Source organism: Lingula anatina, chromosome 1 (assembly GCF_051362555.1).
Source record: "Lingula anatina isolate TDL-2025a chromosome 1, LinAna3.0, whole genome shotgun sequence".
Lineage (NCBI taxonomy): Eukaryota > Metazoa > Brachiopoda > Lingulata > Lingulida > Lingulidae > Lingula > Lingula anatina.
Genome location: NC_141767.1, coordinates 31,959,943 through 31,985,200, shown reverse-complemented (window position 1 = coordinate 31,985,200; position 25,258 = coordinate 31,959,943). Strand labels below are relative to the sequence as shown.

General features: G+C 35.0%; 1 protein-coding gene across 3 annotated transcripts in view; it reads right to left on the bottom strand.

Annotated features, from left to right (window-relative positions):
• LOC106168875 (uncharacterized) overlaps positions 1-25,121 on the bottom strand; it is a 74,182-nt gene extending 49,061 nt beyond the window's left edge. For all 3 annotated transcript variants that reach the window (XM_013548084.2, XM_013548085.2, XM_013548086.2), the window contains exon 1: positions 24,844-25,121. In XM_013548084.2, coding sequence (XP_013403538.2) covers positions 24,844-24,999 — 156 coding nt within the window. In that variant the 5' untranslated portion in view covers positions 25,000-25,121. The remainder of the gene's footprint in view (positions 1-24,843) is intronic.
• Between the last annotated feature and the right edge of the window lie 137 nt (positions 25,122-25,258).

The window sequence follows — 25,258 nt, the reverse complement described above, 5'->3', positions numbered from 1 at the left end:
ACCATGACTAAGTTGTACATTCATCCTATTTGTGGTTTTTATTACGTCATCATCCAACTCAAATTCTTTTCACCATTGTCAAGGATGAATGATATCACTGCCAGACCCTTTGCTAAGGCCCAAGTAAATATTTATAACTATTCCATTCATGGATATTTGCGTAACTGTGCATAAAACATGTGCTTGGTGCCGGTTTTGAATGGGGGCAATCACTACCTTTCCATGTCCTTTTCATTTCTGTCAAAAGAAGCACTGTATGGCGTAACAATGGCTCTTTCAAAGCCACAGACCAAGGATTGAATGCAAAATCAATTAGGATTGATGGAAAGATGATTAGGTAACAGAATGATTTAACAGACTTCAATCAGCATTATCAAGCATGTTTGATGACGGTCAGGCAGCCATGATAGACCAGCACAGTGCACATTGTGGTAGGTGAGCTGACAATGCACGCACCAGCCATGAGCTATTTTAATGGCTCTTATCTCAATCAGTACACATTTTTACAAGTACATCTTGACCAAGCTTACAAACAAAAAATATATATATTATGGGATTGCAGTCTACAAAGCCATTCACAAACTCCTTAAATTGCAGAATAATGAGCAATGGACAGAAGACTTAGCACTAATACACAAATCAGTGTTTATGCACATGGCTTCCTTTGACATTTTACAAACCCAAATTGGTTAATGGAAGATATACTTTCCATCTACCTTCCAGATATGTCACAGACAGTATGTCAATACTACACAGATGGAACTTTTTTCTCTGAACTTGGGAACCAATTACATTTCTCAATACTATTACTACACTTAATACGGGTCCCTCCGTATCACACTGAACAGTGGAGCTCCTACCCAACAGAATGTGCTAGCTTTTAACTGCATAAAGAAAGGATAAATATGACATTAAAGTCTAGACAGAAACTATGCTAATTTACCTTTTTTCTTAATCTGATGTCTGTGTTTTTAATTACCATTATTAAGCTTTTACGCCTGGACTCACTCTACCAAAGTAAATTTTAATCAAAATGTGTATTTTCAGTGGATGAAGAATACTTTAATAGCTCAACTTTCTTACTTTTTTTTTTCAATCAAACTATTGATTTAATTCAGCTTTTTGGTTTGGCTAGAGTTGTTTTGGCTACTTGGCAACAAGATAATTCATTTTAAAGAGAGTCCAGCACAGAATATGTGAAGAGAGTGCAAATTCTTCAAGAAGCACACTGCAATTATATCAATGCTGAGTCAACATTTCCTTGAAATATGTTTGATTTTTTCAAAATGCTGCCAAGACATAATATTCAATGGCATATTGCTATTAATTATGGTTCACTGTACAATTGTGGGGTCATAGCCTTATGTTTAACTGTATTAATACTAAAGAAATAAATATATAAATATGAAATGAAAGAAAACAAGTAAACTCAAATTAAACATTCCTTAAATGGACAAACACAAACACACTGACCTTGAAATAACAACACATAATATAAGCAAACTGAATGTAGCCAGTGTATCTTAATGATAAATATATGGTAGGGGCCAGATAATTTAGAACATGCAAAGACATACAAAGACATAGTAAACATTGGCCAAATCAATAATGAAATAGTTGATCCTAAGCTTTATTACTCCAAATCCTCTCAGTTTTCAACCTATTTCTATAGGCCTTTTTCTTCGCCTGGTTTACTAGTACACTTCTCATTTTGCCTAATTGGCACTTATTTAATCCAATTAGCATTCACTTACAACAGGTTTCACATGCAATATCTGGATTACACATAAACAAAGAGACTTTATCATAATATTAACTGTTCTTCAGGTTTCATTATGAACCAATCAGACAGTCAATTATGTGGACATTCCAGGACATCCTCATGTCACTCAGTCTATTACTCATACACAACTTTTTAAAAACTCTTTTACATTTAAAATATTTAATGCTGACCTGAAAGAATTAACAAAAATAATAATTTTTAAATAAACATAAGGGCCACTGCAGTTAATTTATCATCTAACAATGTTACGTTCTTCAATAGTAAAAATATCTAGTAAGAATAAGAACCTAATCTGAGTTTTTTATTGGCTGCTCATTGATTTCTAGCCTATATTTCATTGTCATTATTTTGTAATGGCCACATCAAAGGGTTTCCAACTGTTAAAATTAAAAACATAGCCAAAACTGAGTAGAGCAAATAAGGTCATTCAGGGACAGAGCCAAGTATTATATCCACCCATAGGATTGGCTTGGTTTTGCTTACCATAGTCTGGCAACTGGGACATCCTTGCCTGCAAACACACATGACATACTAATGGAATCCTGTGTAGTGCCTTGGCAAAATTTTCTAGTTTTCAAGAAAATCTGACCACAAAAGGAACCAAAAATGCTTAGATGAAAACCTGACCCTCCTCTAGCTTCCAATTCAATCCCTAGGGATATTATTATTATTTAACAACAAAATCAAGCACTTCTGTTTTCCTTATAGAAAAGAATAAGTTCTCCAAAGGAAGAGAAACTGCAATGGAAACTAGAGCCAAACTTTAAAAAGTACAGTTTTCAGTGCACAAAAATATTCAGGGGCAAAGAAAAATAGGGTAATATCCAAAAGTAACCGCTAACCACTTATTTTATTGTAGATTGAAGAAGGCACCAATCAAATGAAGACATTCAGATTTTATAATATTAATTGATAAGAAGCCAAGATTCTATTCTTCTTTCTTTTTCCACATATATCACATAATGACATATACAGAAATGCTGACTAATACTATTCACAAACGTATTACCCACATAATCCACCTGCATTTATGTGCAGAAATATATTGGTATTATAATGTGGAATATCAGAGATTGTGCAGAAAATTGTTTCATGTGTAGAACATTGGTAATGCTCATAATCATGTGTGGTAGTCAGGCAGGCCTGCATAGCAAAGTCTGTATGAAAAGGAAAATTCATGACCAAACTTGCAGTCTCTACTTACACCTGTACTCTGGCTCAGATCAGTCTCCCCATCCTTATTGGGTCCAGGTAGTTATTTACCTGTACCCTCCATGATCCCACCATATAGATAACCAACATACTGATAACTTCCTACACAGAGCATCAGTCACAGTTCAAAATATATCTTATCTGCTCATAAAAAAAAAGCTTCAACTAAGGCCTTATCAATGTTATGAAACATATGTGGCCACTTAGATTGGGTATTTATTGAGGTGGTCTCCTCAGCTGAGTAAAAAAAAAAACTATATTATATATATATTCATAATTGATCCTTCATAATTCAATATTTCTTCTGGAACCCACTTTCTTAACAGCAGCTGGTTTCAGGTATATGCAACGTGAACAAACCTCCCACAAAATACTGTTGGTATTTCAAAACTGAACCCCAGGCAATCTTTATAATAGAATGGTTGGGTGTTAATTTACACGAAACTGATAGACCTCCTGCTGTAACGAGCACAATGAAATCGTGGGTGTCACCCCCATAATTTCATTTTTCTTTTAACTCCGAATCCATCAATCTTAATATAAAAGTGATATCAGGATGACTCTTAATACAGCAGATCTACAAAGTCAATTTGATAACACAGAGATACCTTTGACAAACTCAAATCCCAGGCACAATTTACACTTATCACAGACTTCTGTTTACACTCCACATTCAATGTGGATCCAAGCTGACACTCAAGTGTGGAAAAATTAACACCAATGGAAATGATTCAAGATAACCCAAAGTTCTGTGACTTATTAATACTAGCAAGTTAGTTCCATGAGGTTTGAAGGGGTCAAAAATACCGGCAGCAGCAAATTAAAGCTGACAGAATTTGTCTACAGATATTTTTCTGGTCATTCTCTTCTTTAAGTTCTATCCAAAACAGTCTACTATATCACAGTACAAATTCACCATGTTTTGGGTGTCACTTTTGTATTGCCTTCTTAAAATATTCTCAGTGCATGCAGTTTCACCCTTTATTGCTAAAAAGTTAAACACACCTCACACATATTCTCAAATTTTTCTAGTGACACACAGTGCTGAAAGGCCTTATTTTCAGATGATTTCCATTTTCTCAGATGATTTCCATTCACTATATCCATAAGTTCCTTTAATGCCCCACTGGTGAATCGAATAGGTATTAATGGCTATCTGACATTACAAATGATAGCAGCATTTACGAACCTTTGTTCATATTCAACTCACATAAAAAAATTTCCCCTGTACACAAAGTAAGCCTGAACACAGTCCTGCTAATGCAGTTTCTCCTATTTCACCTACAAGTGCCTGTTTCAAATGTCTTTGTGTCTGGAGGTCAACTGTTATCATGATCACATACTGCAGCCTGGAGCTCTCCTGCAGACTGTGCACACATCCAGCAGGCACATGAACAGACAGACACATGGGCCAGACTTGGGACCCAGTCCCTATAACCAGAAATATTGGAAATATTCACCTGTATCATGAAGATAATATGTTCTGCCAGTTTGGGGAACCTTTCAAAAACAAAGCAATACAGACTCTGTAAAAGGGCTAGAGGTAGTAAAGGGACTATACATCCAAGTGCTTTCTTCTCAGCATAAATTAGAGAAATAAAGGTTTTTTCTATTATACATTTTCTTTCCTTACATGTTAGCATTTCTGAAAACTGCAGTTTCTTTTCTTGGGTGTTCTGATCACTAAAAAACTTGCGATTTAATGACTGATAGGGAAAAATGTCAAAAAAATGCCATCATATTTTCTCCTGTGTAAATTTAAAAACCTGTTCACAAAAACAGAGCAAGAAATCAGTCCAAAAGTACAAAGTTCATCACCCCAAAAACATTAACTCATAGACTCAACAATCTGCTTCAGTGCCAAAACAATTACTATGTGCACCACTGTCTGTTATCTAGAAACCTGGTTCCAATGTTTTCCATATTGAAGAATCTAAGGCCCGCCCTGAGCACTGGCAGGCTGTGAACTGGGCATCCTGCCAGTCCCTCTACCTGCCATGGCAAGTCCTGTATAACATACCAGGGAACTACTCAGCATGGCAGAGTGGCAGTCAACTCACCATGACCACATACCTGCTATCAATGTGATCTCCACACTGACATATACTGCAGTAATATTACCTGGCTACGGGCTAATCAAATTCCTGCATCATAAAAGGCTTCACATCAGATGGGCTTGTTTATACTGCAGGCTAGGTTCCCTTGAATACAGCCTCTGCGGCCATTTTGCTTTAACCCTTTCCACACCAAGAATAATATAATTAACTGAATATCTATGATATCCACACTATCCACCTAAAATATATTCACTAGTTCTTTAAATTTATTTTCAACAAAAAGCTTGAGAATATTTGGACTCATTCACACATCAAACATGGATATAAATAGGTTTAGCTTTGAAAATATTTCACCGATTTACAGCTGTTATTTTCAAAAACAAACCACCTGCAAAGATTCACCCATGGTCAAACTAATGACTGACTTGTTGTCACTGTTGCCTACTTATCTTCTCTCCCAAATCAATGAAACCCTTTTAACTCGGGTGGCACTTGGGTGCGCATAATTGTTCAGTAAAATCAATGGCATCAGGCAAATTCATCCCGGGAAATGCTGCGCTAGCGTCCTATATGCAGTATCGACATCACTCATGAAAAGGTTATATCAGAATAGGCCCATTACTATATTGGCACTGGGGGATATGAAACCACAACAGACTTTTACACATGCATAAATAACTTCTGTCGACCTGTGCGTCCCATGCAAATATTTTTACCACTTTTAGTCTTTAAGAGGTACATAACATTTCAGAGGAAAACATTTTACATCAATTTTCACCGAGTTGTTTAAGAGAAAAAAAAATTGTTTTTTGTACTTTTTCACTGAGATATCAACAAGATAACAATGTGTACAATATCTCTTATGTACTACCTGATCCTTTTCCACCTTTTACAAACTGAGCCCGGGTCATTTACATATTCCTGTTATAAAATGCAAGTCATTGAGTTGAAAGCATAGTTAACAGGCCATCCATCTACCTGCTGCATGACATATGTGGACTTTACAGCTGCCAGAGTGCAGATGTGGCTTATGTAATCGGAGAACTCCCCCATTTGATCTGAGATACAGATATTACAGCACTTCCTCTAGGTGTTTTGCTTACTACCATGGGGCTATGGCGTAATATTTCAGAGGACTCCTTTTCGCATTTCACCACCCAATTCAATAAAGTATGTCCATGATTATATATAATAATTTCTTAAATAAGGTTTCTAACAATACAACTATACAGACTGTTCCTCTCTGTGAACATAAACTCTTTACTTCTCCCCGTCTGACCCATGAACAGCTAGTAGGTCTTGGGACACATCATCACAGCAGAAAGAAATAGAGTAGGACACACAACAGTTGATGTTTCTCTTACCAAATGACCCGGAAAGATAATAAAATGAAAACAAATGACATAAATTATATTTGAGATATCAATCATCAAAAGTATACAGACAGGGAGGCTATAAAATACCTGGTCTCACCTGTCAGTGTTTTCAAACCAGAAAGGTCAATGTGGGGTCATCAGAACCATAGTCTTTAATATCCATTTTGCATTTTGGCTTAAATTTATTTGATGGAAACAGTAAACCTTTCTCCCTTTAATGTAGGTATGTAAAAAGATGATATATTGAAAACTTTGACATGGAATTTATAGCTTTGTAGTCATATCTTACAGAAGAAGTGACAAAATTATTCAACAATCCTTGGACTGGGGTGACAGTACAACCTGTTGACAATGGAGTAGAAGTTTATAAACATCATTAATGTATGGTCATGCTCTAAAGTAATCAAAAGGGTCCTCCTTAAACCCATCCACATTCCAAGATGTTTACAAGTTCAATTTCTTCAGGAACTTATTATATGCTACATACATATCAAGCTGTTGCAGTTGTCAGCTTTTCCAGCTTGGACATCAACAATCAAAGTCTGCACATCTCAGATCTGAATACTCGGCACCACTAATGCCATATTTATAAGGTGTTCATATCTAGTACTTTATGAGCTATGTATTCATAAACATTCCAAAGATATGGTATGCCTTAACCAAAATGATAAGCTCTCCCCATCCATAACTAAAACAGTTTCCGTCTTCACCCTAATAAATAAGGGTTGCCAAAGACAAATGCAAACGTACTGTAAATAAATCATCAACTTCAGACGCCATGGAGTTGGAAAGTCATATGAGGAGAATACACAGATCTGTGTAGACAGGTCATCTTGGAGAAATATTCAAGGCCACAAATCACACTGTACCCCGTGAACCCTGGCAAGTTATTACACTGTTCAAAATGTGAGTTTGCCCTGCTACATTCATATGTCAATAGAACCTTCATAAGAAGACTGAGACAGGCTTAGCAACTGTGGAATCATAGTTACAGTCACGCTATAAATAATGCATACCCAGAAACCCTAAATTTCTGAGAAATTTACCCTGGTGTTGACAAGCAGAAAACATTTACAGGCAATAAATCAATCCAGCTACTGGGTTATCACATGTTCAACAGCCACTGAAACTTGAAAGTTACTTCAGATGCCAAAATGTGTTTTTCCTGCTGGCCTAATGAGAGTGACCCATCTATTTTCCTTTCATAACTTACAATATGTAAAAAAAAAAACATTAATAGAAGGCACAGATTATTAGGTTTAAGATACTGATGACAAAATAACTATAAAGACTAGTGCGTATCACTTTACAGTTAATTCAGTGTTACTTTGGTCTTTTTATATTCAAGCAAAGAAATTTGTTTTGAAAATATTATTTTTAATACAACAGTTTTTAATAAAACAGTTTAAGTATTTGCTATGTCCACTTATATGCAACACATTTTGCTGAGCGTCCCATGTTATTCATGGTAGTAGTTCCCTACCTTGAATCAATAATATTAGGTTCTTTCACTATGGAGGTACATTTTCTGCCAGGACAAAGATACTGAAGTAATCAAAAATGCACAAAGCATTCAATATGACCATAATAATTATGGTAAATTGATGCTGACTCTAAAGCAAATAACAATTTCCAGTGTCAGAAAGATATGTATTGTTTATGACAGCAGTTTCTATTGCTGAACAGAATCCTTGAGGGAGAGCAACTGTGCAATCAGGATATTACAGTTCTTACATTGAGATAAAATCATATTTTTTTTCTAAAGGAATCTGATACATTTCACCAATTTCCATGGAGACACTACTCAAATATCTGTGATATCATGCTTGGGAAAATGAGAGATCTACCAGCAGAAATGAAATCCGTCTTTCGTTTCCGAAACAAAATACTGTTTATATCCAATATAAAAAAAACAATGCACACAACTATCAGATACATGAAATAAAACACCACATATCAGTATGCAATCTGAATCATTCAGCAGCAATGAAAATGTTGTAACAGATGAACCATAAAACATCACAGTCCACAAAGAGTATGCAAAAGCACAACACTCATAACAAAATGTTCAATATACTTTTCAATTCAACTACTAAGTCTTTCTGTTTGAGACAAAATACTGTGCAAATGCAAATTTCTTCTATAGATATACCTGACTGGAATTTTTTATACAAAACGTGTCATTCTTGAACTTCTTGCAAGTATTTTATTTGAATTTCACTTACCTATTCACACTTGTTTGATAATTCAAAGAGGATCAATTGATTTTTAAATAGGAAGATATAAAATATATTGTTTATTTCTCAGAGTTCATTTCACCTTTTTCCAATACAAATATATTTTATTTCTGAACAAATATAAATAACAATTTCAAATTTGGCTAACATTATATCCAAATAATATCCTTAATCCAGAAGTTGAGAAGTTCACACAGCACTTTTTAAATACAATTATTATCCAATTAGGCCATCAACCACATAATTTTTGTATACGTAAAAACCAAAGTCAAATTGACATGGTAATAAAACAAATCATATCAAATCAGTCTTCTCAATCACAGGACAGTAAAAACTTAAATTAGGATCCACCTTACGTTCGCTCAAGCCAGTTTGTGTGGCCATTCACAAGCAGTTTCTTTACCTCACAGTTGGAACAGTCAACCAGAGTTCTTTCCCCTTTCACTTGGCAACCATCTCCCTCTGTTAAGGTTACATAACATACCAGTGGAACACTTCTTCACAGTACAGTGCTTTTAGACCCATAGATTGTGTTAACGCTTTTACAGTGACAATGGCCATCAAATGCCACACCTCCTCTGTTTTCCTGTTTGTTTCTGCCTGAACTGCCATTAGTGAACATGGCAGGTCACAGCGGCCACAGCGCTAACTGGCAATTCTAAACAAATTAGTTTTCTATCTACTTATCACACTTTAACTTAAGCATGCAAATCAGTCAATGTAGCAGATTACACCTTGTTAAATATGGAGTGATAATAGTTGGAAGATAGCTTTTATTACCCTGAAATCATTTTTATTTATAAAGTCACTTCTTAAAATTTGTTCTTTTCAGTGTATCTTTTCATAAATGTACTTTCCATACCCCTTACAAGTAATTATTCCTATTATTCCAAGAAAAAATAACAAAACCATCATTTGCTTTGCTTTTTTCAAAAGACATCGATTATAAATTAGCAAAAACAAGGCTGGATAAATTTACTAATGACCCCTTTGAGAATAGGAATGATACTTATGCCAAAACTTGTTACCATCCACGCTTATACATTGCATCTACTATTGAAAGACCTGTAATGCTTACACTTTCCAAATTTCACTCTGCTACTAGTGCAAGGTGATTAAAAAGAAGACAATATTTAAAACAATATCTTGGATATTTGTATGTCAGAAATCACAACAAAACCATACGATTTTTATGACCCATGACAAATCTTCCTAAACTCAGAAAGACAGGCCAAACAGTCAAGTACCAATGCCTTGTGAAAAACTCCACATAATAAATGTAATTTTGCATTATGTGCAGTTGCCCAGTAAAATTGACTAAATTGTATATAGATGCCTTTTATTCCAGACTGTGACTTTCTGTTAAAGGTAATCGGCCTGCTCATCACCATTAGTGAGAGGATATATGAAATCTGACTCATTATCTCCTAACCGCAAAATAAGAATAAGAGCAGTTCCGTCAAGACACCCGATAAGTGTTGTGTGTTAATCAAATTATTAATTTGCTAGAATATCTTGTTTATAAGATAAAAATCTATTCTATTTTTCTCTAGATGCCTTAACATTTGTATGCCATGAATATATACATTTCAGACATTAACAAGCGATTATTTTGTTCAAAACCAAAAGAAACATTGAAACATGGCATGGTTTCACAATATACAAATTTAGTCCACCTTCTATAAACCTATCTTCAGAATACCTGCATACAAACCTTTTATCAAATTTGAGAATACAAAACCCTGCATTAAATTATGTTGATAGTAAATCACCTTGAGATAAACAGTTAAAGCATCTGTCAGCTTGGTAAAAGGCTTAACTGAAAGACCAATGAGATGTCCCCAGTCACGAGCATGTGATCTCTAGATGGGAAGTGTACAAATCACAGACAGTCTGGTAATAGCTATGCCAAAAATAAGGGAAAAAAATAAATTCCTTCAAAGGTCAGGTAGGAAAATGAGCAACACAACACTTTATGCCTCCGGATATTGATACTTTAAAGCTTCCACTTATGGATGTCTGGTTGGCAGATCACATGCATACATACAAGTAAATGGGCAGCCCAACCCCACTGCAATATTACCATCAATGTGACTCAGTGTGCCTCAAAGCACAGCTAGGGTTACTAGGCCAGCCATCAATTTCCCCAAGGTAAACTGGATAAAGGGTTAAAGTAGGTCAAGCTCCCTTAAAACCTCTCTGGGAAATACAATTATGATAAACTGCTTCATATTTAGTTCAAAAGTTCAGCTCAGTGGTCTGCTAATTTCCCTTAGAGTTCAGCAGCTGACACCACTGTTATGGTTTTCATAGCTGAGAGGCCAGTGTGACAGTGACAGCTTTCCAATGGTACCCTAATGATCTCTTAGATTAACTTAACATTAGCCCTGTGCAGAGAATAGGAAACCTGTACTATACTGCATTCTGTTCATTGGTATCATAACCTAGTGTCTTCAAGAAGAATGTACCAACAGAAAATCATGGTTGACTTTTGAGTAGTTAATAATAATCCTTTTTCAGAATAAACTATATTGCAATGTCCACACACAATGTCCATCTGCCCCATGTAATAACTTAAAGCTAAAAGATGATAGCAGATTCATGACAAATTCACCAAAGTCTCACCTGGTATGATGGACTGAGCAACCCCAAGTTTCACCAGTGCAATATTGATCAAAGAATTCAATAGCCAACCGATGAAACATCCCCAAGGGAATATTTCCTTTCTTCCTTTTACTGATTTCATCAAATTCACATATTACAATATATATTATGCCAAAGGCTACAGCCAATTCAGCATATGCTCCAACATGAACATTCATTCTTATATATACTACATAAAATTTCACCTCCTGCAAGAGTTACGCCTACCCAAGATGAAAAATAATAGTAATTTCGGATTAGTATTTCTTAATTCAAGTTCACCCCCCCCCAAAAAAAAAAAAAAAAAAAAAAAAAAAAAAAAATTATAATACGCAAGCAGATTTCCAGACATTTCAACAAACCTATCCTGTCCTGCCAGTGAGTGGAGAATAAACCCATAATGGCATATTTGATCTCCTGGTGGGTAAATGAACAGAGGCCAGGGTCACAAGGTAACCTGCATACAACAGGTAAACACCATTGTGCTAGTGAATAAATAGACTACTGATCAAAATTGGAATTCACTGCACACAATCTTTATCACAGGACCCTAGTGATATAAAATGGGATATTTGTGTGGCAGTATCGGGTAGAGATATCCCCCTCCAATAGATAGATGAAGACCAGAGGAAAGGACAGAGATAAAGATGCTTTGTGTAGAAGAGATACTAGTGTAAACTGATGATGTTGCTACTGGCAATGTGTAAACATTGTTGAAACTTTACATAATTGTGCAACTGATGAATTAAATTTCATTTTTGTTAACAAGAACTTTGTCTTGCCACAACTTCAACATGTTGCAAAAAATCAGGGAGAAACCTAGAGCCTAATCTGTGCAGTAAATTAAATGCTTTTCAATGTTATTACACCCTGTTCACAAAATTCAGCAAACCTATTTTCCATTTTATTCATAGTTTTTATTGCATATTATATTCCCAGGCAGGATATAATTTCAGAGGCCATTATCAATTCATGTCAGCAAAAGGCAGAATATTTTAACTTTCCCCTTTCAACACCAGGTTTATTCTTCAGCTAATCCACAGGTAGAGTGCGCGTTATGTTGATTTTCAACAAGTGCCAGGGTTTGAAATGAAAAGCACACATTTACCTTACATTGCACATAACCTGGCAATCCCCAGAGAGTAATTCACTGTTTTTTTTAACCCTAGCATTATCATGACAATGTAGACTTGGGTAGCTCTTATGCGAAATAATACCGAAACCTTCTCAGCAATGTACACTGCACCTTCTCCATACTGACTTAATGATTAGTACTGTTAATATTTGTCATCTAACTCAGACTAAGTATTAAATTGGATTTTCCTTGAATTTGAACAGCAGCTAGACACTTTTTGTGGTGTTGCTAAAAACTTGCGCATTCAAATCTAGAGTCCAATATCATGCGCTAGGAAACACTAACATGCTAATGCAATCACTTCTACTCTGGAGGAAATTGAAATAAATCACCATCTCCATATATGTAAACAGCCTAAATGCAACATTTCCTTTCTGTCACTGTCAGTGTGATACAAATTCCATGACTCAGGCTGGTCCAAACTCTTGTACCTCCCAAGGTAACTAAAACAGGTGATCAAGATTATTAACCACTGCAATAAAGAGACCAGCAGCAGGTGAAATACAATACCCACTGTGCATGTCAGTGCATCTGTAGGTTTTCATATCTTCACCTTATCCCTCATTAAAATTCCATAGCCAGACTAGGATGGTTAATTTACCCTTGCTACTAATGGGCCATGTACGACTAGACTACAGGCTTGTTCATATAAACATCTCCCCTGTCCCAAACTTGGTACACTGCCCCTGGGACCTGTTTCACAAAAAGTCAGAATGGCTAAATTTGTTTCACTACAAATCTTGGAGCAAATCATTATCCTTTAGTAAAGTTTGTTACTCTCAGTGGTAAGTGTAGCATATTTGATTGTCAGACACATTAAATTCATCTTAAAGTAATAAGGACACCACCTCAGAGTCAGTCTAAGCTTTGTCCAAAAGATCTTAGTTTTGTGAAACAGGCCTCTGGTTCTCATTTCAAAATATGTTGAAACATATCATCCAGTGGTTAGTATTTTAACTAAAAAAAGTTTAAGACCGTTGTCCCATCAATACAGCAAACTAGCAAATATACCTCCAGAAACATCAACATGAAATGACAACATACTGATAAACCTGTGGCTATAGCCTATAGAGAAGCAGTTGAACAAAAATTATGGGAATATTGTCTCCCGAAAGAAGTTGCTATACATAAATCAGCACCAGTCTGAATCAAGACACAAAATTATAATAAAAATTCCTAATTACATTCAATTTTTTTTTCAAATAGCATAAGCGACTTGGGTTTTTTTCTAGTGAGTGTTTCATGTGACAGACTCCATCACTGCCAAGCTCAGACTGGGAACAATATCACCTTCACAGGATGTCACTTGGCCTGCCTCAATATATTACCACCATTATCCACAGTGGATTGGCTTTTCACTCAGGTCACATGCTACTTGCTAAATTATTTGTAGCCCACTGTGAATTGTGGGCCAATACAATCTTAATTTTTGATAATCTTCCAAATAAGTAAAGATAAAAAACCCTGTCATATAAACCCTAATTCTCAGTGCAGAAGGCTTTCCCCAAGCTGTATTGGAACCTTTCTAGCACTTCCTAAGCCACTGTTAGCCAAGGAATTATCAACTCAGCTGCTTTCAAAGCAATTTTTCCATTTACTGGTATAGAAATATTAATTGTATAGCTTACAAGCAGTCTATGAATCAGATCCATATCAGTATAAAAGAATAAATATCTTAGCCAGGTCACTGTAAATTTTTTTAACCTGTAACAAGTCCATTGGTCAATGACCTGTCACTGTTATAGCAGTCTATGTGTGACTGCCAAATACATCTTTTCTGTCCTGTCAAATATCTTGTTGAATAGTTATCAAAGCTAGAAAATAAATCTGTATTAAACTATGCTGGCATGGCCACCATTGTGGGTCTATTATGGCCAGCAGAATAAAACAGTCATCAATGAACACTAATTTAATTCCCATAAATATCAAAGCTAGATAAACCCTTTTGTTAAATACATCTAGATTCAACTCTACCAATAAGCATGGTACTTTTTCACTACCATACCCACCAGTTTATTTGCTCTAGACTGCTGCAATTGAAGAAGCTCACGGAAAAAAAAATACCAAGTTATCTGAGGATAAGGTCGAGTCACAAACACAATGACTTGTAGATCATGCAACAGAGTTTTCAAGGACACCCACAGTAAGGAGTCAACTGCCAACACTACATAAAATGAATTGTCTCTTCAATCTGCTGGTAATTGGAATCTTTAGAAAAAAAAAAATGCCAGTTAATTATATGGTCTTCCCACCTCCCTTCACACATCCTGCAGCGTGGGTGGAAACCTCACCACAGAAATTATAATTCAGACACACAAACACCCCACAGCTGCTATTTATGTCAATGTAGAATTCAAACTTCACTGCACTTGGTTTAACGACTTTTTTTGTCACCAATATGACTTTAATATCTGTATGACCCTGGCTCTGTCATCCATGACTTTCTGTATCTGACTTACTATGTCAACAAATTTGATATTTAACATCAATCTTCCTCTCGTCAAACAAAAAAATCACATCTTGATGATTTGTTATTAAGATAAAAAACACCCCAATCATAAGACATTAATTTCTGCAGTCAAAACTGACCTGTGGGACATCATTCACAACTAACTTAAAATTTATCATTTAATATCAAAAGCATACAAAATCATTTGCAGGTGAGTCCAATATATTGACTTCTTAATTCATGAACTAATCAAAACTCTTACATTTTATACTGCTATTGAAAGTCAGCAAAGTTTTAAAAAAATAGATTCTTTGTAAAAAGCTAGGTAGGCTTTGTTTAGTCAACTATGCAAAGACAAAGGAAACCCCCCTAAGCAGGTGACCGGTTTGCTAGACAGATAACCGACCTTGAGATTATGCAACAAATGTTTAACACTTAGTGACTGTGAAAGACAGAATTAACTTCCGAGTTTAGAAAATTGGTTTTGTCTGAGATTTCATCACAGATGTCTAGCAAAACTGTTTTGCACAGAATGTCAAAAATATATTCATCACTCATCAATTGACTGAATGTGTATCATATATCAATAATATTTTAAATATCACCAATCAACCCTGGTAGAGAGTTAAGTTTGATCATACCTTCCATAGAGTGTGAAAGTTTTTAGAAAGTTTGACACCATGAACTTGGCCAAATTGGCTAGAGATATTTTTATATGCCAAATCTTAACTGTATTTTGGCTCTAAAAATAGTACCGAATTGTAAAACTATTCTGCTTATTTCTGTCAATGTGCGTTAATTCCACAGCGTGGTACCAGGCTCTGTGTGTGGCTGTCCTGATGCCAGCCTTGTTAGGTTGACTTAACTCAGAACTCAGACCATGAATTTCCTTTCATCTACCCTCCATTAAAATGGTGATGGGTGGGACAACAAAAGGATTAGATTTGCTGCCTACTATGTATTAAACATAACCATAAAGCTTACGTACACTGTTCATACAAATAAGGTTGAAACCAACTAAAATGAAAACAAACCTGATATGATGGTCTGAAAAATATGCCCGTATACTACCGACTCCAAAAGCAATTGCATATTCTAAATTATATTTTTAAAACCTTTAGCACAGATTTTTTTTAGATCTGTTAGGATTGTGGAAATACAACATCAGCCTATTAAGAGTGACAACTCATTTGGGCAAACAACTGTGGAGAAGGGATTCATATTCATGGACATTTCCATGATCTATCAGACAGAATCAAAAGTGTCTTCTTCCTTGCAAACATGAATCCTTTGTGCTGATCAAAAGTGATAGTTAAGCATTCCACTTAGACAAGCTTTTCCCTGACAGGTTTAAAAGATGACAAGGCCTTTTCCTCAAAGAGCACTCATATCAAGTTTTCAATTACAAAACTTCTGCACCTGTTTCTCCACCACAATGTAATGTTTACAAAGAAACCAAAAATAATGCTTTCAGTCACTGAATGTCGCCCTAGTTTTCTATAGATTTCAATTTAGGGACATATGGGAAGAATAATAGAGCCCTTCTACCATGGAATAACACCAGAAAGGTCATTTTTCTATCCCTAGGCTCAACACTAAATAATTTACACAACAGTTTCTTTCCTATGGGCTTTCAGGAGAAAAATATGAAAAAATTTAGAGGATCTTTACTTGGTACTATAGATCCAAATGCCTGTTACTCACCAGAGCCACAAAGAGCAAAATGCTGACCTAGTGATCTTTTGAACTATCAGATATCTAGACTGCATAATATGGAATGGCCCACTACTTGTGGAAGGGCACCTGCTGGACCTGCCCTTTAAACCAGTTTGACTCAATATGGCCTCATTCATAACTATGGTAGGAATGGTATTCAGAGTGAAGAAATGGTTATATCCTCCCAGACAGTTCAACCTCATTGAAATACATTCTTTTACAGGGAGCCTTCTGTTTAAAACAAGACTCTTTCAGTAAAACAAAAAGTTACACATTTTTTAATAATTATAAATATTATTTCTTCCATTTTTATCTGAATTACTTCTAACAGTGATACATTAAAATGTAGTATATTGCACGGATAATGTACAAAAATATAGTCTCAATAAATTTGCTTAAAGCAATAATAACTCTTCCTTTGAGATTCAAAAATCCGCATGAAATACATTGTAAAAAACGCATGGAAATATATTCTATTGTATTTTACCACTAAAACGGCCGTTATTGTAGGAAAACTAAAATCTGTGCTTGTCAGTAGGGCTTACGATGCCTTTTTTCCGGTCGACAAGTGCATTCGTTGCTAATGACGTAATGGTGTCACGCGGATTCTCGCGTTCATTCGAGACCAAAATAACATGGCGCCAAACGCATTAGTGCAGACGCAGACGTAAGTTGCGAGTTTTTGTACAGTGCGTCGGATAACGAAAAGCCCAGAATGGCACACATTGTGGATATAAATGCATTTTTAACAAAAAGACGAATATATCTCATGAATCTTATATAGTGTTGTTGTTGTCTGCTTTTCCCGCGGTTTTAAGTAGGTCACCAGTGACTTTGCAATGTCAGAGAGAGCTCCGTCAGTTAAAATCTCTTAAGAGATTTTAACAAAAAACCGTACGTTTAGGAAAAAAACCCTGGATTAACTTTGAATGCAGGAATGGGGTCGTTGGCCATTGGTAAGTACGGGAAAATTGCCGTTTTTTCCAGGAAAATCCAATTTTTGGCCAAAACGAAGAGTTATTATGACTTTAAATACATAAAATCAGACAATAATGGTACCTGCATAAAAACATATCTAACAATTGAGACATTTAGGCTATTCACACTCACAATTTCGACTGAGGTGAAGGCCTGATCATGGTCCTGGGGGTGAACTATTCTAAAGTGTGCAGACTACATATCCCTGCTGATGGTCCAAATAAACCCAGATCTGGACTAGGATTCTATGGAGTTAATTCTTAAGCTAGGCCAAAGTTTCAATTTAGAACGTATGTGCATAATATTGGGCAATTTATCATACTTTGAGGATTATTTACAAAATAGTCACACATGCAGTGTCTTTTTTAATGGAAACACTTCTCTTTTTGGGTAAACTAAATATTTCAAAAACATTTACAATCATCCCTACTGCTGCCATATAGTTTGTACCATTATTGTTCTTAAAAGAACAATAATGCGCACACTTTACATGTAGTAAGAAGAAAATTCCCATAATGTTAACTGTCATCAATAAACTCATTTTTAGTAAGACTTAGATTTAACTTTAACGTCCATTTTAATGCATTTTGAACACTAACAAAGCTTTAACTTAAGTTTAGGGCTAGGAATACACATATGGTGCTACTCTTTTCATGGCACTGCACCAGATGCATCTTGCCATATAAGTCTGTTTACTTTTTCTAACAATATACTAAGTATGTAAAATTAATAACACTGCACATGGTCTAAACCTAAATGCCCTCTGAATTGAAAGCATATACACTTGACCCCAGTAATACTTCTGACACTTGATAGTGACTGTCCATTTATGAATGCTGATACAACAGCCTGATAAACTGAGTAGTTCATGTCGCATCTTGGGCCATACCTCACCCAGCCGTTTACAAACAGGCTACTTTGAAGGACAAAGGGAGAAGTATCAGTTGAATATTCAATTACTGACATGCCATTTTAACCCTATCTTGCCCTACTTATGTCACCCGCATTGAAGCAGTGTTTCCAGTCAAGTTAGGTCGATTTAATTTTGTACCCACCATCTCAACAGGCAGTCTGATTCTCTCTCTTATGCCCTGTTCACACTACCAGATGAAAAATCTGGGTTTTTCAAATTAAAATTTCTGGTTAAAAATCTGATTCACTCAAAGAAAAACCAAACACGCTGAAAATCTAAGTGCTTGATTATTTGTGAATATGCCACACAGGAAAACCCTTTGCATGCAAAAATATGGCACTATTTACTGCTATATTTAAACATTCTTTTTTGCTGTTTGTTTTCATTTGTATCATCAAATACATCTAAATAAACAATTGGACAGTCATATTTAAATAGCAAAAGGCCACAAAAGAAATTTGCTGCACTTTTTGTATGCACATTGGCAGAAAGACCCTAAAAAGGTGCTAGTTCTGTTGGGTTATTCCAATGACTATCAAAACTCCAATTTGCTAGCAGGATTTTGAGAAACTGTTGCATAAATCCTCTACTTTCATACTACACATATTTTCCATCAGTGACTTGATTTTCTATTTATCTGGATAAATGAACGTAGTGTGAACAGGGCATAAGATGCTTCTAAATAATCTTACCATGGTGGGTCCACAGACTGGCAGTAAACAGGACTCCAGGCAAAATTTGTCAATACAAACAAATTTATAAACCTCAAGATACAGCAACAGGGACCAACATTCCACACAGATTACCAGCTGGGAGTGTTATTCTAGTACAACAAATTTCTACAAATTAAGAAATAAATACAATATGGGGATAGTGTACTATGGTATATGTAATCACATTTGTTTGTCAAATTAAGGTTTAAATCATAGTAATTCTTTGTTTCTATGCTGGGGTAGCGGTAGCAATTTTTTTCACTTAGCCAAATCACCACAATTTTGTCAATTTGTTATCAAAATGGTTATAATTTGGCTAAAACATGTCAAATCAAGTCCTTTTTCTTTAGCCAATTCAAGTCAGTTTTAGCATTTGGCTAAATTGGCGAGTGTTAGCGCTACCCCAGCTATGTTAAATAACCCTTTTGGAATTGTAAATGTTCAAAAGAAAAAAAAGTCAACAATATAAATTTTCTTTACACAAAATTGTAAAAATCCTTTCAAGAAGGGTCTTTGAAAAAGCAACAATGGCTTTTTTGACATGTCATGTGTCAAACGCAAAAAAACAATGACCCCCACCTTTGTCAAAGTAGACAAAAAATATGGATCATTTAAAGTCATAATAACTCTTCGTTTTGGCCAAAAATTGGATTTTCCTGGAAAAAACGGCAATTTTCCCGTACTTACCAATGGCCAACGACCCCATTCCTGCATTCAAAGTTAATCCAGGGTTTTTTTCCTAAACGTACGGTTTTTTGTTAAAATCTCTTAAGAGATTTTAACTGACGGAGCTCTCTCTGACATTGCAAAGTCACTGGTGACCTACTTAAAACCGCGGGAAAAGCAGACAGCAACAACACTATATAAGATTCATGAGATATATTTGTCTTTTTGTTAAAAATGCATTTATATCCACAATGTGTGCCATTCTGGGCTATTCGTTATCCGACGCACTGTACAAAAACTCGCAACTTACGTCTGAGGGTTTCCCGCCATGTTATTTTGGTCTCGAATGAACGCGAGAATCCGCGTGACACCATTACGTCATTAGCAACGAATGCACTTGTCGACCGGAAAAAAGTGATCGAAAGCCCTATTGACAAGCACAGATTTTAGTTTTCCTACAATAACGGCCGTTTTAGTGGTAAAATACAATAGAATATATTTCCATGCATTGTTTACAATGTATTTCATGCGGATTTTTGAATCTCAAAGGAAGAGTTATTATTGCTTTAAGGAAGGTAAGGTTATGCATAATTTTTCTTGTAGAAATTCATTAAGTAGACATTTAAATGCAAATTATGTGTGGTTGCTGTACAATTAATTCAAGTCTAGGAGCTATGAGGTGAGGTATATTGCACTTGAAATGAATCACAAGCATGTTTTCATGAAGATTCTACTGAAATATGTGTACATACCAAGATTTATAAAATTTCTCCTGTTATAAATACAGCCAATTCCCGTCCTTGAAAACTGTTCTAACAGTATTTCGCGTGAAAAACATCAAAACTTAAGCAATTAATCATCAGAATTATAAATTTAAGATAAAGCAGAGGGGAAATACCAATTCCCTGCAACTGAAAGAGATTTTTTTACGATGATTACAAATTGTATAAAGTCGACCATGTTGTTTTTTCTCTTAATAGGGCTATTTAAACTAAGGAATCACTGGTCAACTTAACTGCAATTGAATTGTGGTCAATACAGGCAGTGAACACCTTTTGCCAATATTTCTTTCTGTTAAGCATGCTCACTATTGTTCTCATTAGAAACAGGACAAAATGATTATATATATATATATAAATTACCCTCAGACAAGTTCCACAAAAACAGGTGTATGAAGTCTCACATTTTGTCCCTTTCAAACTACTGTTGAAATCGAATAGCTATAACTAAAATAACTATATGTAAACACAGAAAGCATAAATGACTTGATGGTATATGAAATGCAATGCAAATATGCAGTGAAAACAAAAGGCCTCTCCATGAAATAATGTTATGGTATCATTTCTATATAAAACAAGCTGGCCTCTTTATAAATTGCATTTCATCAGACTTTTCAGTCCTTTTTATGATTAGAACAAGATCCATTTCTCTATTTTTTTTTTGTCTAGATATTTCCTTGCTGCAGTACAATCCAAGCTGCCCTTTCCTCAAAGGGTTAACACTCCAATGTCAATTTAAAAGAGGGTTTTCCCAACATGCTTTGCTTTTAGACAGTGATTGAGAGCATCCCATTTAGGATTTCTCCACCAAATCTTATTTCCACAGGAAAAAAATCTGTAACTCACTGATTATTGTCTATCACTGCATTTTCATGTCTTTTTAATTAAATATTTTAGTGTTAAATGACTGGCCAGACAATGAGACTAGCATGGTCTTCATGACACTTCAGAAGGAAGGTTTGATCATTTTTAAGGTCAGAATAAGTAAATGTAAGCTATACAGGAGATGTAGACAGAAAAATATTACTTTGGGGCATTTTCAAATGCATACAATATACTTTTAAGCATGGTTGCCATAATTTAAGCAGGTAAATCTTTAAGGCTAATGCTAATCTTAAATAAATAGCTGACACAGTATCACAAACTAACCATGTGACCTGGCATTTGAATCCAAATGAAAAGATCTAATAAAAGTTCACGTGAATTATCAAAAAGACAATGTGGTGATCCACGAAGTAAGTAATCCCTCTTCAACCCAGTTTTATGGTAGCTGATGCAACTTGGCACTTAAGATAAATGGGCTTCTCAACACGAGATTTATGATACTTTATAATAAATCCCTGATATTGGAGAAATTTGTTGAAAATAGTCTATATAGACAAATAAAAGATTTACAGTAAATATTTTCTGATTCACTCAAAACATATCTTAAACAAACAACAATTATTTCCATGTTGTTAGTTTAAGCCTCTGAAACAAATTTATTCCCCCAGCAAAATTTTCCTTTTCATTAGTGCAATCAAATAGTATTCACACTTGACTCATTCAGAGTTCTGTTGTTCTATTTGCCTTATAAAGTCCCATTACCACACATGGCTCTTACTGAAATGAACATAGGGATATATGTATCCACACACACTGCTTCTTGTAATCAGACCTGGAATGCCAGCTATTTGGTTAGGAATAATATGGATCCAGTGTAAAATGAAAAGCAGTAACAATGACTAATGTATGTCAATACTGGACAAAATAATAAGACATTGATCTGGTAGCTGTTCTGTGTCACTCAAAACTGAGCACCTCTGACCCAGAGGCATTCTTTCCATATCTACAAGACCATGTGCCACACTTAGAAGTACCGAGTTATTTGAGACAACCCTAAAAAAAAGACAGCATCACTTCATTTGACTTAAAATCTGTAAAGAAAATCAACAACTAAGTTTTTGTGTAAAACACTACTGTGTTATGACAACTATCTTGTGATAAACTTTCTCATGTAAACATAACTTTTTACATTCATGTCAAAAAACCATATTGCTTTATATTTTGACATTATACTGAATAATATAATGTAACATGATGCAATCAAATATACTTATTTTGGTTCCTTTTTCTACAATATTTTTATTCAAAATTTGCTGATATAGCATACAAGCTAATATGTTACTGAACTGGCCTAAAGCTGCTTAAGAAAAAAACAATCTGCAACTAAGGTGGTGTAAAACTCCTCCGTTCTTTTTTGTTTTTACTTAGACTCCAGACAACTGTATATTCTGCAAATTAATTGTTTGTAAATATTTTACCAGGAGATTTCAAAGCTATTCCAGACAGGATATCCATATATAGAAGAAACGCATAAAGATCATCCAGTAATAAGTTTAGTATTTCTTTATTTTCAGTCCTACTTAAAAACAGGTTATCCCATAAGGTACATACCCACCCAAACAAAGGTCAATTTAACCCTTTGTAGCCATAAGAAATATGGCTGACCTCAAGACCCATATTTCATCTATTCAATTTATTATCTATCATCTATTTATATATATAAAATCAGACTTGATTGTCAAACTAGAAAAAACATAGATTTCCAAGAAAATTTTACTCATATATCCTCATATTATCATGAAGTCAATAAATATATTTAATTTTATATATTTCCATTGCAATTCATTATTTCATGCCATAATTCAGTTATCTTTCTTGTTGCTCAAGAAGCCTAGGCTTCAAATCTGTCACAAGCAGGAATTGATTTTTTAAAGTAGTGTGGTAAAGGATTTCCCACAAAAGTCACATATAACTAATTTTCCTATGAAAATTGGTAATTTTCATATAGTTTCCAACCTGTGATTTTTTTTTCTGACACTCTCCTGAATTGAGTAGCTATTTGTGAAAATAAATAAGTACCTTACCAACACTATTAAGAGTTTGTCTTCAAATTCTGCCATTCGTTCAAGCTCATTTCTCATACTGACTTCTACATACTGCACTTTTAAATAACTCAAGATGGTTAACAGGGAGCAAGGTGGTAAATTTGAAATCTGACCATCTTCTGTGACATTATTTTATGTCATTTAAATATGTTTAAATCTATTATTTTCAGATAAGATGAACAAGAAAGGAAATATATGCTTAAGGTGCTTAAAATCCTACACTTTGTGCCTTTAAGCTGTTTTGCTAGTTATATGATAACAACAATGCAACTGTTAGGTATATATTTTAATTTACTATCAATAATTCCAATGTAGCTAATATTAAAAGTATACTCCACATACCTGAAAGAAAATGAATTATATCAAACACTGCATTTTCCCAGGTCAAATTATAGCTCCTAACTTAATATAAATATCAAGTATTTGTTTTCATTCTTTACCCTTCAACTAGTTACCAAAAGCAACAAATAAAAAAATGATACTTGCTGGAACTTATAAGGGGACACCAAGAAAGATTTCTAGTGTCTTAATTTTATAAAATTACCTTTGTTTTAAATTACTACATCCTGTACAAATGTTTAAAAACAAATTATATCCCTTATTATTTTCAAAGAACGAACTTTTGAAAATCCACCACCACCACCTGCTTAAAGATTGTTTTTATACTATGCGGAAATATAATACTGCATTGAACTGTTCACTCATCTTACTCAGAAAAAAATGTAACTGAAGGGTATTTTTGAGTTTGGTGCTCAACATACTGGTGGTTATGAAGTACTGCAGGATTGTTAAAGGGCCCAGAAAAATTGTACTTTCACAACTTAACCCTGTATATATAGTGATTTAAATATGAAGTAATAATAAAATCACTTTCTCAGACCTATGATTTGAAGGGTGTACTAAAGGCTCAGTAAAGTTTACTTTAAAAACGTATTCAACCAACATTAAAAAATATCCAGGAGTACAAATTTACTAATGATGTCATTACAAGGTACTCAGTTACTCCACATTTTCACAGGCACGTGAGACTGGCTGAACACAACGCACAGACACAGTCAGGCCTATGAAAATTGATCAGCTGAGGGAATGTGGTACAACAGCAACACTACCACTTGGGTCATTCCTTCACATTCAAACCTCTGGAACTATGCACGGGGTTGGAATAAACTACACATAAGTATGATATTTAAACTCAAGAGATTAACGAGGTGATGAAAATGAGAATTTGAAACAAAGAAACGTTCAGAAAAGCTTACCTGAAGATCTGGCTGTGTGTAGTTCTTATGAGTTACTGATCGCACTATGCCAGCCCGCCATTCCCATTCATGGATCTTGCTTAATTTTAACCGCGAGGGGCTCCTGACAGAAAGGAAACGCTTTCCAACCAACTCTTCTCGATATTTTAGCGCCATGTCTCTTCAAACGTATCCATAATGTCCCAATAGACAGGTAAATAAAACAAAAACAGTCAAAATTTTCAGGAATGTTTCCACTCCTATGATGATGGTGCGGAACGATACTGTTTTGGAACTATTTCCTGGGTCGAAAGGTCAAAAAGTTATTTGTAATGTTCTTCCGCGATCAACCAGTGCACGAAAATAGTTCCATAGAAAATAACTCTCAGACAGGACTATAATGTAGAAAAGTACATCATTGTAACCTGTAATAAGT